At 38.5% G+C, this 14,335-nt stretch overlaps 1 protein-coding gene across 5 annotated transcripts in view; it reads left to right on the top strand.

The window, feature by feature from the left end:
* The window catches only part of nalcn (sodium leak channel, non-selective), a 128,996-nt gene that overhangs the window by 47,619 nt on the left and 67,042 nt on the right, over positions 1-14,335 (top strand). For all 5 annotated transcript variants that reach the window (XM_084121522.1, XM_084121519.1, XM_084121518.1 and 2 more), the window contains one exon: positions 1,027-1,101. In XM_084121522.1, coding sequence (XP_083977648.1) covers positions 1,027-1,101 — 75 coding nt within the window. The remainder of the gene's footprint in view (positions 1-1,026; positions 1,102-14,335) is intronic.

Genomic DNA, 14,335 nt, shown 5'->3' with positions numbered 1-14,335 from the left:
ATTGAACCAACCATTGGAGCAGTTTATTGACATGATAAAGCTTCACAATGTAATGCACATGTACTCTGCGAAGATAATGAAATATTTGCACATGAAGTACTATAGATCCGTGTTTACCATTTCTTGGAAATGTCCTCTGTGGAGAACAAAATGTACTCTGGTCTTTTGACAAGTTTGAGTGAGTGAGTGAGGAGCAGCCATTTAAATTTGACATTTGAATGAGAGCGCTCACTAATGACAGAACAGATCGAGCATGTAATCAAGACACGGCTGAATCATTTATTCATTTCCTGTCATGGAAAAAAAGAAAATATGATGAAAAGAAAAGAAGCAATGCCTAATGCATTTGAGGACAGCTTTAATTTGTCATTTAATATCAAAGCACTGATGACATCTAAGTCACAGTCAGCTGTGAATCCATTATTGATCTACTACTGTAAATCATTATTTCGTTGTTGTCCTGAGCATACATATACCTCTTGTATAGTATGCTGTTCATGGTGACACCTTTTTTTTTCTCTCTCTGACATGGCATGGCCACTACGACATATTCTTTTATCAAACATTATTTTTATTGTTGGATTCAGAACTACATCTTGGACAGAACTCACGTTTGCACGACAGTTTATTTGTCAACATCACCCTGTCAGCACAATACACCTATAAACAATGTATGACTGAGAATATTGAAGCCACATCACCATGTTTATGTCTTAAAATTGCTGGGACCTTCAAATGTTCAATTAAGATGCGTGTCTGATAAAAAAGAATGGTCTTTTCCTGTTTGAGCTTTTCCTGTAGCTCAAACAGTAGAGCGTTGGCGCTAGCAACGCCAAGGTCATGGGTTTGATTCCCAGGGAAAGCAAGAACTGACAAAATGTAAAATGTGTACCTTGAATGCAATGTAAGTCGCTTTGGATAAAAGCGTCTGCCAAATGCATAAATGTAAATGTCTTAAATGTCTTCAAATGGTTTATTTGCTTTGTCCCGCCAGCAATCTAAATTCAATATGCTCTTGTGTTTTAGATCCTTCTGAGCCTTTTTGTGGCCGTTATTTTGGACAATCTTGAGTTGGATGAAGACCTGAAAAAGTTAAAACAGGTAAGACATTGTTCTATTTATTTTGCTTATATTATACACTACCGTTCATAAGTTTGGGGTCGGTAAGATTTTGTAATGTTTTTGAGAGAAGGCTGCCTTTATTTGATCAAAAATACAGTAAAAGCAGTGTAATATTGTGGAATATTACTCCAGTCTTCAGTGTTACATGATCCTTCAGAAATGATTCTAATATGCTGATTTGGTAACATAAGAACTTAACATTTCTCATTATTAATGGTTAATATTGCTTATTATGTGCAGCATAATATTTTTCAGGATTCAGGAGGATGAATATAAATTTCAAAAGAACAGCATTTATTTGGAAAAATATGTTGTAACAATGTAAAAGTCTTTACTGGCACTTTTGATCAATTTAATACACCCGTGCTGAATAAAAGTATAATTCTTTTTTTCTTTTTTTTATATTACTGATCCTTTTGAATGGTAGTGCCTGTATTTTTATTTTATTTCGTAGCAGTTGGTAACATTTAAACCTGTCCTCCTTTTCTGGGGGAATGACTCTGGGACAGGACAATTAGCAAAGCTGAATTAAAACAACTTGTTAAATCCCTCCATTCGCTGTCAGACCTACCCTAACTAATAAGATCAAGTTCAAAACTAAATTAGCTTATAATGCTTTGACAATGTGCTTTCTAGAGTTGCTGAACCATGGAATCAAAATATATCCAAAAACATTCGTCAACAAGCAAAAATAATAGCCTTAAAAAAGTTTGGTGTGTCTTTTCTGCATTTGAGGAAATCAGCAAACAGGGTGAGCCTGCCATGTTAATTAGTACAGTTCTCTATCTTGTTCTATGTCTATTTTTACTTTTTTTATGGTGCCATGATGCGCAGGTAATGATGACTCATAAGATAATTGGTGTGAGAAAGCGTGACCTGTTTGGCAAGCGCACTGCAAATGAACTTCTGCTGCGGCCAAGTATCATAGGAAATGGCTTTTGAAAGCAATTAGAGGTTGCATGTCTCTGTGGATAACAGCATGTCACCTCTCCTTGAGCACATCAGCAACATAGTTCAGCATTGTTGAAAATGTTGAGAGAGTGAAAGAGAAAAACATTAAAAAAACAAATCACAATTTGCATGATTACTTTTGCAATTTGTCATAACAATCTGCTGTGTTACAAAATATGCTAGGACAAATTGTTAAAGTAAAAGTGTAAATTGAAAGGCAAAAGCCACTGGTTTCCTGTGATTTCTCTTTTTCTCAGTGCTTTTTTCATTCCGAGTAAATGACATGAGCTGTGTGGTCCTTCAATCCACCCGGCTGTCAAGCTCCAGGCATCTTCACATGCCCAGATCGGTTATCCCTCAGACACAGACACAGACACAGCTGACTGATTCACGGTTCCACCTGTAAAATTGCCTATTTTATAGGTGCTTCAAGCACAGATGGGGGCAATCCAAAAATAGACTAGATTGTGATTGCTCTCCAAGTATACAGGTGGCTTTTATAAAGCACAATTCAACAGCTGACCTTAATTGAAGGAAAACCATTTCTAGCTGATGTGGAAAAAATAACAACTGGACGTGTTTTTGTTCTTTCCCTCACAGTGGCTTTATAACAGCTCTCCTACAGTATAGGTTGTTTTTTCTTTCCATAGGATTTTCCGTTGCTGCCTCAGAACCTCTGTCACCTTGTAATAAAGTCATCAGTAACTGTCTCCTAAAAAGTTTGTCCGACTGCTAGATTGAAAGATTTCTGAAAATGCACATTAATCAAGACAGTATATTTAACCTTCAATCTCTTACATCCTCACAGACAATTTTATTTATTGCAAAGCTTGGCAGGAAATTGTTTGTCTGTTTGGTTAGGCTTAGCTTTGTGTCATTTTAGCACATCCATACTGAAATCATTATATTAGAAGGATTTTTGAAAGATCATGTGACATGTACTGAAGTAATGGATGCTGAAAATAATATATGAAAATAGAAAATAGTTATTTTAAATTATAATAATATTTATCTGTGTGTGTGTGTGTGTGTGTGTGTGTGTGTGTGTGTGCGCGCTTGTTTATATGATTTATGAGGAAATTTGTGTAATGACATGGGGTAATTACACTGGTATTACCATATAAACTTGGTTTATGAGGACATTTCCTGAGTCCTCGTAATTATAATGGCTTTAAAACATACTAAACATTGTTTTATAAAAAATGTGAAAATACAGAAAGTTATCTGTGATGAGTAGGTTTAGGGGTAGGGTTAGTTTAGGGCAGAGCAGGGGTGTCCAATCCTGTTCCTGGAGGGCCACTGTCCTGCAGAGTTCAGCTCCAAGCCCAATTAAACGCATCTGAACCAGCTAATCAAGGTCTTACTAGGCATACTAGAAACTTCCAGGCAGGTGTGTTGAGGCAAGTTGGAGCTAAACTCTGCAGGACATTGGCCCTCCAGGATCGAGTTTGGACACCCCTGGTGTAGGGGGGTAGAATATACGAAGAGTTCAGATGCAAAAGCCTCTAAGTGCCATCTGAAATTTTCTTCTAGAATGATAATTTTTATCAAGCTTGTATATTTAAGTTCAATAATTTCACTTAAATGACAATTCACAGGTAATTTTCATTGCCATTTAAGTGAAATTACTGAACTTAAATATACAAGCTTGATAAAAATGATCATTCTAGAAGAAATTTTCAGATGGCACTTAGAGGCTTTTGCATCTGAACTCTTCATACAGTTTGTACAGTATGAAAAGTGTGTGTGCGTATCTGTGTGTGTGTGTGTGTGTGTGTGTGTGTGTGTGTGTGTACTATATTGTATTGTATATAATTTTTTTTTTAATGTAAACCAAAGTAGACATGAGGTTGAGGGCTATATGCATGTATATAGCTAGTTTGTGGTCAGGATGTTTTTTTGTTTTTTTTGTTTGTTTGTTTTTTTCATCTTGTTTCATCAAGATATTTCATCTCATTTCATGCTATAAATGTCAGACATGACATCTCTAGGGACAGTAACAGCATCTCACTTTGATTGATGGTAAAGCCCTGGACAAATTTAGAGAATTCTAATCTAGAGAATGTATCAGCTGGGTGGTTTTAAGGGTGTTTTTTTTTGTTTTTGTTGTTGAATAGTTTATTTAGATTCCACAAATAGACCTGGTGGTTCCATTTCACACTCACTGCAGGACAGGGTAGTGTTGAAATGAGTCTGACCCTGATCTATCCTCCCACACTAATATTTTTGCCAGCTACAAAAGTAACAGAACAAATATTTGTCAAGTAATTTTACCTTTCTATTTTTCCAATTTATTTTAGTTTATGATCGTGTGTAGCAAAATTACAAACTTGGAACTGTTTGAGTCAAGAGGAAGGACTGTTAGACTGTGTGCTATCAAAACATGACACGTTTCCTGTGAGGAAATATGCTGTACAACAACCCAATCAAAGCCAATCAGAACATATTTGGTGTACAATATATGTGTATATATGGTTTTGTTGTTGTTGGAGATTTCACAGTTGGCAGAGCTACTCGGCACAGAACACCACAGAAGAAGTTTGTAGCCACATAATAAAAAAAATAGATAATCAGTTTAGTGTGACCAGTTGTGCTTTAAAATGCTTTCCGAGATCCCATACAATGAGCAATGGTGGCATATTTATTTTCCATAAGAACTGAACAGCCTGTTACTGTATCCCTCTTTCATTCTCTCAGAGAATATAACTGTTTCACTGTGAAACAGTTCACATGTATTCAGTCAGAAGGACCTAGTGTGGCACTCCATGATGTTATTTGTTACTGTGGTTGCTGAAGGCTGCGTAAGAGCTATTCATGACTCAGGATATGCTTGTAGTGTGGCTTGTTGGACTCATTTATTCAGAGCTTTGAATGAGCCATATCTGTTTTCATTGATATTGATTTTGATAACTGATATTTTTGGCATACAGTAGCTGGCAGCTAAGAATGCAAATGTTCAAACCTAAAGTTTGCACATATATTATTAGAGAACTTGCTCTGAGGAGTTGGAGGACTGAGATGATGACTCATAATTTGTTGGAACATCATATAGATTAATTTTGGTAGCACTCCAGATGAGGGTAGTCAGTATTCCTGCTTCTGTGTACCCTTCAAAGACTAGCTGGTAAAAGCAGGCATTTAAGGTGAATATGCATTTTAGAAATGCATTAGTGTAGAACATTAGGTTTAAATAGCTGCTATATCTTTTATAAACTAAATGACTAATTTAAAAAAGAAAAGAAAACACAGAATTTGGCTAAAATTGACCTGCTTTCACTTCACAAAAGTTCTTCAAACAGAAAACAATGCCATTATTTTTCAAATTTCAAATGATTTTTTTTAGATTTGCTCAGAATAATTTCAACAAGGTTTGCCCTCTGTGCCATCAAAGGTGTTGAAAAACACTCCAACAGAAATGGTATTTACCAAACAACGAGATAATTAATCCCTTTTTCCCATGGTGACATTCGTCATCATTTGCTGATTGCAATAAATGGGATTCATGAAAATGGCTTGCATCTGTCAATACTGGCAGATGATTTGTCTTTATTTGAAGTACATTTCAAAGCCACAGACACAAATGGCTTGGACATTTGTGGATTTGCAGGCATTGATGGATAGACACGGGTTAGTTCTTGCTTTATGGCCCCAGGAGGGCCATTTTGACTCTGTCCACAATCTCGACTCACAATTTCGTCAGACACTGGTTCCCTCATCAACAGTACAGGTCACAGATGCTTAGTGTTTTAGCCATAACTCCACATCATATCCTCATCTGTGGTTTGCAATAGGGATGCTCCGATCAGCATTTTTTGCCTCCGATACCGTTTCCGATATCTGGGATTCAGTATCGGCCGATACCGATCACTGATCCGATACTAAAATAAAAACAGTGCTGAATTACCTAATAAACAGTATGCCTCACTGTGTGGAAGAGACTGGGATCATTCTTTTGTGAAAGGCATCAGGCAGGCTTGACTTAAACATTACTTTCTTAACTTTGTAAAACAAATTAAGAAACAGAGACAAATGTAGTGAATTATTTTATAAAATAGATAATTGTGCAACAAATGCAGTAGAATAAACCAATAGCTTCACTAGCTTTGTAAAACATGTAAAAAAAAAAAAAAAACAGAAACAAAAACTCTTTATAATAATTTTGTTAGTGCAAACATGCATTTTAAATCCAATGTACAGTACAATAAACAAAGGAGCTGAAACTGACAAAAAAGATTCACAGCTTAGTACACATTCAAAATAAACATGAGCCAGCTGTCTTTGTAATGTTCTTTAGAATGACATCTCTGGAGATGTCTGATTAAGTTGGTTGTGTTATAATTTGAAGCTTTATCACCACCCCTTGGAACATTGACATTGCATATATTGCAAACTGCTGTCAAACTTTTTGGCATAGCTAGCGTGAAATAACTCCAAATATGTGATCGCTCCATGCTGTTAACTGCTCTGTGCACGTTAGCTTATTTGAATTGGAAACTGTTTACCTGCCGCCTGCGTGCTGCGCATGTTGCTAGCGCGTGATGTCACACACTTGCGCACAGCATAGAGACCGAGTGCATTTAGGCCACGCCCACACCGGGGGGGAAAACAATCCAACCGTCTCCATTGACTTTGCATTGCGAGAGGCTGCCTCCTTGTCATTTCTTGCTTCTAACAAAAGACAGAAAAATGCCTAAAAGCTGCTGTGTGACAAGGTGTACAGCAAACAAGCTAAAAAACCCAGAAATAAGTTTTTATTAGAAAGCTTGTAAGAGTGTTTCTTAGCTTGCTCTTAGCTCTTAGTTTCTTAGCTTGTTTGCTGTACACCTTGTCACATAGCAGCTTTTAGGCATTATTCTGTCTTTTGTTAGAAGCAAGAAATGACAAGGAGGCAGCCTCTCGCAATGCAAAGTCAATGGAGACGGTTGGATTGTTTTCCCCCTTGGTGGGCGTGGTCTTCAGATTATGACGCGTATATGCTCTGTCTCTATAGAATTACCGCGAGAGCGTTTAGAGTGCTGGCTGCTTTGTAAGCTTTCGAATCGCTCTCGCTTTAATTTGATGCCGATACCCATTGTTACCGATACCCGATCTACAATTTTATTCCATATCGGAGCCGATACCCGATACAAATCAGTGTTTCCTCTAGTATTTTTTCCAGCTGTGGTGGCAGGCCCATTTCCCCAGGGGGAAATGGCACTTGAAGCAACGCGAAGTCACAGCATGCAGCGCTTCGCATTTAAAAGTTCAAAGCACAAAGCGAAGAGATATTTGATGTTTAGTGTTATATATATATATATGCAACAGTTTATTGAGCCTTTTCTTTTAACAGTTTTAAATTTCAGTTACAATGTGCATGAAGATCAATTCATAGTGCTCTCTACTCCAGTGCTGTAATCTAACAGAAACCCGGGAGAAAGGAATATGATTTATAAAGCGCAATGAACTCCAGCAAGATAAAGTCATTTTATGCAAACCATAGACCTGGCCTACAAATAAAGTATAATAATGGGAACATTGATCTTGGAGAGAGTGTCATCGTGTTACTGTTGTAACCGAACGTGACGCACTGTTTGAATGCTGAATGGAGAATGACTGAGGAGAGATGAGTTTCCATTAACTTTAACTTAACGACTTAAATATAAATTTTTACCTCACATTATGCTATCAAATGACTTTAGAAGTCTTGGAATATAGTGCACGAAAACTTAATGGTGCTTTACAATGTTTTTTATTGTACAATAACAATAGTATGCACAATATCGGACCTCAGGGGCTGTTTACACCTGGCCACTTCATGCATTTTCTGTGATCGGATAGCTATCCGATCGTGAGAAGACCTGGTGTAAATGCCCTCCGGAACGGATTTGAATCCGATCGCTCAAACCACTTCAGAAGGTGGTCTGGGCTTGTTGAGGCTCTCTGACATAGATATCCATATAAAGGCTAGATGGCTTAAGGCGGAGTCACTTCCGGCATCACCGGCGGCCATTCTTTCATATGGAAGTCCATTGTTATAATTATTCATATGTATGCAGTATCATAACTACATCTCTGACGTTTATAACAAACCAAACCTTTTGAATATCGGTAGAAAATTGAGCAAGTTACGGTTATTTAAAAGTACATGCACCATGTTACGAGTGAGCGAGCACCCTGTGGTAAGATGGCCGCCGTGTGCGGAGGTCGACCTCCATTGGCCAGCAGCGCGCACGAGACATCTAGCCTTTATTATATGATATCTTTGCTCTCTGATAGCAGTATCTGCAGGCTAATGTAAACTGGAAGTTCTTTACCGGCTTGTTCTACGTTGCCATAGCGATCATGGGAAAGGTCAGAGTTCGGGAAAGTTGTGAATAGGCTATATGTAATGTTATAGCCAGATATGACAACGCTACTGCAGCACACATCACTGCAGATGAGAAGCTGAGCATCTATTCATTAAGCCAATGTGCAAACTATCGGAAATCAAAGTGAAAGTAAGTCGCAGACGCTTAACACACAATCATCATCATTAAAAGTAAAGAAACGAAATGATCTTACCAGGGCTGTTGCCGCTCTCTCTTATTGTGGTCTTTTATTTAGAAATTTTAGCTGATGATCAATAAAATGCAGCTCATATCTGTTGCTTTCGGTGACGTGCACTCCATTTAAATATGCATATGGTACCATATCATCTCGTATAGATCGTATTTACGAGTTGAACGCACTTGAACGCCACCACAATGTCGTAAATACCAGTCGGGATTTTCTCTAATCCCCAATCTTTACGAGTTGGGGGTGTGTCACTGAGAAACATGGCGGAATACCACAATACTTAAAGGTATTTAGCAGTGATATTGTCAGGCTTTTCTATTTACAACGCAGTAAGCTAATTGCCGGCACAGAATATGAAGGCATTATAATATAACATAAAGTTGGCAGTGGCTTCATAAATTAATTAAAAACATAAAAAAACAAAGTACACCTGGTGCACGTTTCTTTGTTCTTCATTTTCTAGAACAAGAGTTTAAGAACCTTACTGTATTTTTGTGTAATTAATTAAGAGAAAGTACTCTGTCATTTTACTCTGACGAAAGTGACTTGAACGCACATGCTGTCGTAAACACGACTTCCCACCTCGTATGTACGAACTTCCCAGGAGGACTTGAACGCACCAATAGCGCGGAAATTGAAGATTGCATTTATACCCGTTTTTCAAAAACACATTCATGTGACCAGGTGTAAATGGAATCGTTTTAATAAATCAGATAGCTATCCGATCAGAGAAAACGCATGAAATGGCCAGGTGTAAACAGCCCCTCACTGAGAAGCTGCAGACGTGGCGGGATGATTTTTAGTGTGGCGGACCACCACGACAGAATGAATGTAGCGGAAACACTGCAAATATCGGATCGTAGCATCCCTAGTTTGCAACAAACAGGTACAGGATCAGGAAGGAGATACTATAAGCAACCACCACTGGGGTTAAGTAAAGACCTCGCAAATTGCACACACCCCTCTACAGAAGTCTCCTTTTTGTGAGCGTAGATTCAATTTGTCAGGCATCGTGGCAGGCACCTGCAAAAGCACACAGAAAGGATCATTAGTAATTAAACCCGACAGGATAAGAGGAGGGAGAGCTAATGAATATCCAGTGTGTTCCACACGTTGCAGATCAGCCAGTGATAAGAGGAAGTGTATAATGAGCTTCCCTCTTCCCTGTCAGAACTTGTCCATACCTGCTCATGCTGCACTCTTCTCCCATTAGCACGGATTGAAATCATGCATTTATTCCATCAATTTTTTTTATAATTTTTAATGAATTGTTCAAACAGCTTTGCTTATGAGGTAGGGCTGGGTAAAAAATATTGATTTCTCGATTTTAATCGATTCTCATTTTTACGAACCGATATTGATTCTTAAATCCCAAGAATTGATAAGTCATCCTGTTTTCAGTTGATGAATGAATGGAACATTGTAGCGCGCATCCCATCCAATAAATCGCAATAATCTTTGTGCTTTGTTACTATTGATATGAAACAAAGTCTCAGATTTCAAATTACGTCCATTTTCTTACGAAATTCAAAAGCATAAATACCGTTTTGGCGCTGTGGCGTGAGATCGTTCTGGCGCAGCTCAGATCAAGAGAAGCAGCAGCGAGAAGCGCACATGATCTTCTCTTCCGCCTTAATAATACCAGTTACAGTGCGAAATAAACATGAATGAGCATCTGCAAGTGTGTTAAAAGATAGAGTACAACTTATCGAAATCCGTATCATGTCACATGGAATCGCTCAATCAGTGTTTCAACCGTGGAAAGACGTCAGTAAAACAGCTTGTAAACAATGTCATGTAACGTCACATTTACCTCAGAAAAAAAATATCCAGTGAGTGACCATAAACTCGTTAATCATCTAGAAAAATTAACTCTAGAGAGGAGCATTTTGCTAAATATATGCAGCATATTTCATATTCATTATAATTTTTAATGTTCTTCAAAATTTAATGCATGTTTGAATAAATCTGGCAAGTTTTTATGACAGCCACCATTTAAATGTTTATATTTCATATAACTTTATTATTATAAAAATAAATAAAAGTGTAATTTAAGTGTTTGTATACAAATCAGTTAATTTTTACCTTCAATATTATAGTTGTCACGGAATACACACGGGAAAAGGGTAGATCCAAGTGCAGTATTTATTAAAGGGCAATCCAATTCGTAGTCATCCAGGCAGGGGTCAAAATCCATTTAGCAATCCAAAAACAAGCAACACAAACAAGAACAGGCACGAACAAAGAAAGTGTGATGACACTTCAGAAGTGTGGTGACATCAAACAACGACTCCGTGACAAACACTGAAACAAACAGGAATATATACACACAGATACTGACAAGGTGACGGGAGACAGCTGTGTGCAATGAATCAATGAGTGACAGATCAGGATGTTGGGAAATGTAGTTCATGAAGTAATGGTGACAGTATGGGAAAGAGACCTCTAGTGGTTACCCAGGGAAACACAAACCAGACACTGTGACATAACCCCCCCTCTATGGAGCGGCTACCAGACGCTCCAAGACCCACAAAAACAAACAAAATTAAAGCTGCAAGCAGCATTTATCGGGGTTCAAGCAGTTAAGGCCTTTAAGCACACAAGCATCAAAAGACATTACGTTTTATTTAGCAAGCATTTAACAACTGCCATCATAGATGAAAAAGTCAATTTACAGCCAATACATGCAGTTTGCCATAGGAAATATATGGTTTTAAAGCGTTTTTAAAGTTATAGCACCTTTTTGCTTCTTACAGTCTTGCCTGATCTCCACCACTTTTATTAGTAGTACTCAAAGTGTGCCTATATATATGTGGCAAATTTGTTGTAAATATGTAATTTTGATGAGTTTAGACAATTATATTCAGTGGCGTAACGAGCCAACACCGGGCACTTAAGTAGGATTATCAAGGCGGGCCCATTGATGACGCAATTGATGACATTGATGACGCAATGTCCGCGAGTAGGCTACCATGAATAGGGCAGGATATGATCATACACAGCATATAAGAGATGAGATGACTAACAAAATCAGGAGGAGCCTACGCTCACCAAAAAAAAACAAAAAAAAAAAACACTGGTGACAGTTGTGACATTGTTAGGCCTAGGTCCAAATACATAAAAAAGATGCTCTCTTACATTATAGCGGGATTTTCCGGGCTTTCCTATGTGCAACTGCAAAGTTGTCGATTAGATCAGGATTGTGCACACGGGCATTCTCAATTGACCCTTCGCAGGGAGTTTGATTGACAGGTGATCTGACTAATCATAATCCGCCATTTTGTCCCACAAAGCAGTCAGGAGAGTTAGTAGATTAACTTTGGAGGATTTAAATTTGAAAAACAAAGTGTACTGACGTCTTAGCACTTTAAAACAACATTCCTTTTATGTTCATTCATGTTTATTTTAATGCTATAAATTAACTAGAAGGAAGAGATGATCGGTTCACGAGCAGCTTTAACTGAGCCTTGAGTCTACAGCGATCTGTCAGACACATTAAAGAGTCACAAAACGGTATTTATTGTTTAAATGTCTCTAAAAAATGACTACATTTGAAAGGTAAGACTTTTGGCGCTTTTCCATTACCAGTACCAGCTCAACTCAACTTGACTCGACTCGGCTCGCTTTTCGCTCCGTTTTCCATTGCAGATAGTACCTCCACAATAGTACCTGGTCGTCATAGCGACGCCGCAGGAAACTGCCGTGACTTAATCTTCTACGCGAGATACATCCGCTGCCACACACAATGGACAATGGAGGAAATCGAGTGTATGCTGTTTTTGGATGTTTTTGTTTTTGCTGTTTTTTATTCAGGATACTCCGTCTGGCGCGTGCAATGATGACGCAGTGAATAGTGACGATTCTCTCTGACCAATCAGCAGTCTGACATGTTTTCACATCACATTTTAGTATTGCCTCAGCTTGCCCCAGCTCACTTAGAACCTCGCCGGAGGTGGTACGAAAAAAAGTACCTGGAAGCAGGTACAGGTACAACTTTCACACAGTGGAAAACCAAACAAAGCCGAGTCAAGTCGAGCCGAGCCGAGCCGAGCTGGCTGTAGTTTGTTTCATATCAAAAGTACTTGTCTGTCAGCGCGCAGTCTCCTCTCTGATCCGCAATGTATTTTTCACTGCGTGAGAACTTGGTGTGGTGTGAGAGTGGCGTCGCTTGTCAGACATAGCAACGGTAACTAAAGTGGGCGGGTCTTTGCGAATGGTCATTGACAGTATGGACGGGGATTCGCCAGTCCCAATTCAAAACAAATTTCATGACAATCCATCATTGTTTGTTTCAAACATGTGAGAGCATCAAAATGATCCATGGGTGAAATTGACATTTTTTTGTCAGTTCCTATCATAATTTTAACATTTTGGCGTTATTGTTTAGCTATTTACCTATGTTTTCAAATTTCCTGTGTTTTTTTGTTGTTGTCTCGATCAGACTAACGGCTTTGAAGATAAACACAATTTTTTAAAGCTCTAAATGACACTTACAAAAACCATAAGGCGAAACCTGGCATGTTTGGTATTGTTGGACTCTGCAAGGATTCAGGAGTCTTAGGAGGTCACTCCTGTGAAAAAACACTGGCTTGAAACTTCTAAGGCTCCTTCAAGGCATTGTGCCAATGACGTATACTGAGTTTTTTGAGATACACCAATGTTCTCATAGACTATCATGGCACCCTGGACAAAGACACTGCGTGCCAATTTTCAGTAGACTAACAGTTGGGTGCGCTTATAGCTATTTTCATGATTTTTTTCACTGTTATAGCGCCACCAAGTGGCCAATTGTCACGATTTTTTTCATGTCAACTCAGATTGAGCTTATGAACATGTGTGCCAAGTTTAGCGAAAATATCTTTCCGCTCACAAGTTATAACCATTTTATAGTGCCACCAAGTGGCCAATTGTCATGATTTTTTTTCACGTGACCTCAGAATGAGCTCATGAACATGTGTCCCAAGTTTTGCGAAAATATCTCTTTCCGTTCACAAGTTATAACCGTTTTATAGTGCCACCAAGTGGCCAATTGTTGCGATTTTTTTCAAGTGATCTCAGGTTGAGCTCAGGAAGATGTATCCCAAGTTTAGAAAAAAATCTCTTTCCGTTCACAATTTATAACCGTTTTAGTAAAAGTGGCCCTGGTGCCATCAAATATTTTGGTTCCCCTTATCGACCGTTAATTGAAATTTTGAATTTTTTGGATGATTATTGATTGTCAGACTCCAGAGAATATTCTTTCAGTGGTTTGGTTCCGATCGGGCCAAAAACCTAGGAGAAGTTTGCAAAAATAGGTTTTTCAAAAAAATGCAATTTACTCGAAATTGGCGCCTGAAGGGCGAGCAAATCGGAGATAGCCATTTTGTCCGACTTGAGCCAAGGATTCTAACGATACAAAGACACTTGATCCTGGGACAAACGGTCTAAGAGTTATGAGCGATTTTGAACTTTTGGTTGCTGTAGCGCCACCTATGGGCCAATCGGGGTCATACTCTGATAGGTTGTCCCCAAATTGAGGCCTACCATCTGGCCAGGTTTCAGGTCTCTAGGCCTTACGGTTTGTCCTGCACGATGCGTTTTACGAATCCTTACAATTACAATAGGGTTTCAGCATTTCATGCTTGAACCCCTAATAAGAATGAAGGCTTTTTGCCAGTTATAGCGCCACCTATGGTCCGATCTCCATGAAACTCTGCATGCCTCCTCACCATGTTCTGACACATATGCT

The sequence above is a fragment of the Abramis brama genome (assembly GCF_963993115.1).
Source record: "Abramis brama genome assembly, chromosome: 8".
NCBI classification, from domain to species: domain Eukaryota; kingdom Metazoa; phylum Chordata; class Actinopteri; order Cypriniformes; family Leuciscidae; genus Abramis; species Abramis brama.
Note: the sequence above shows the minus strand (reverse complement) of the source record. Positions and strands in the feature narration are given on the sequence as shown.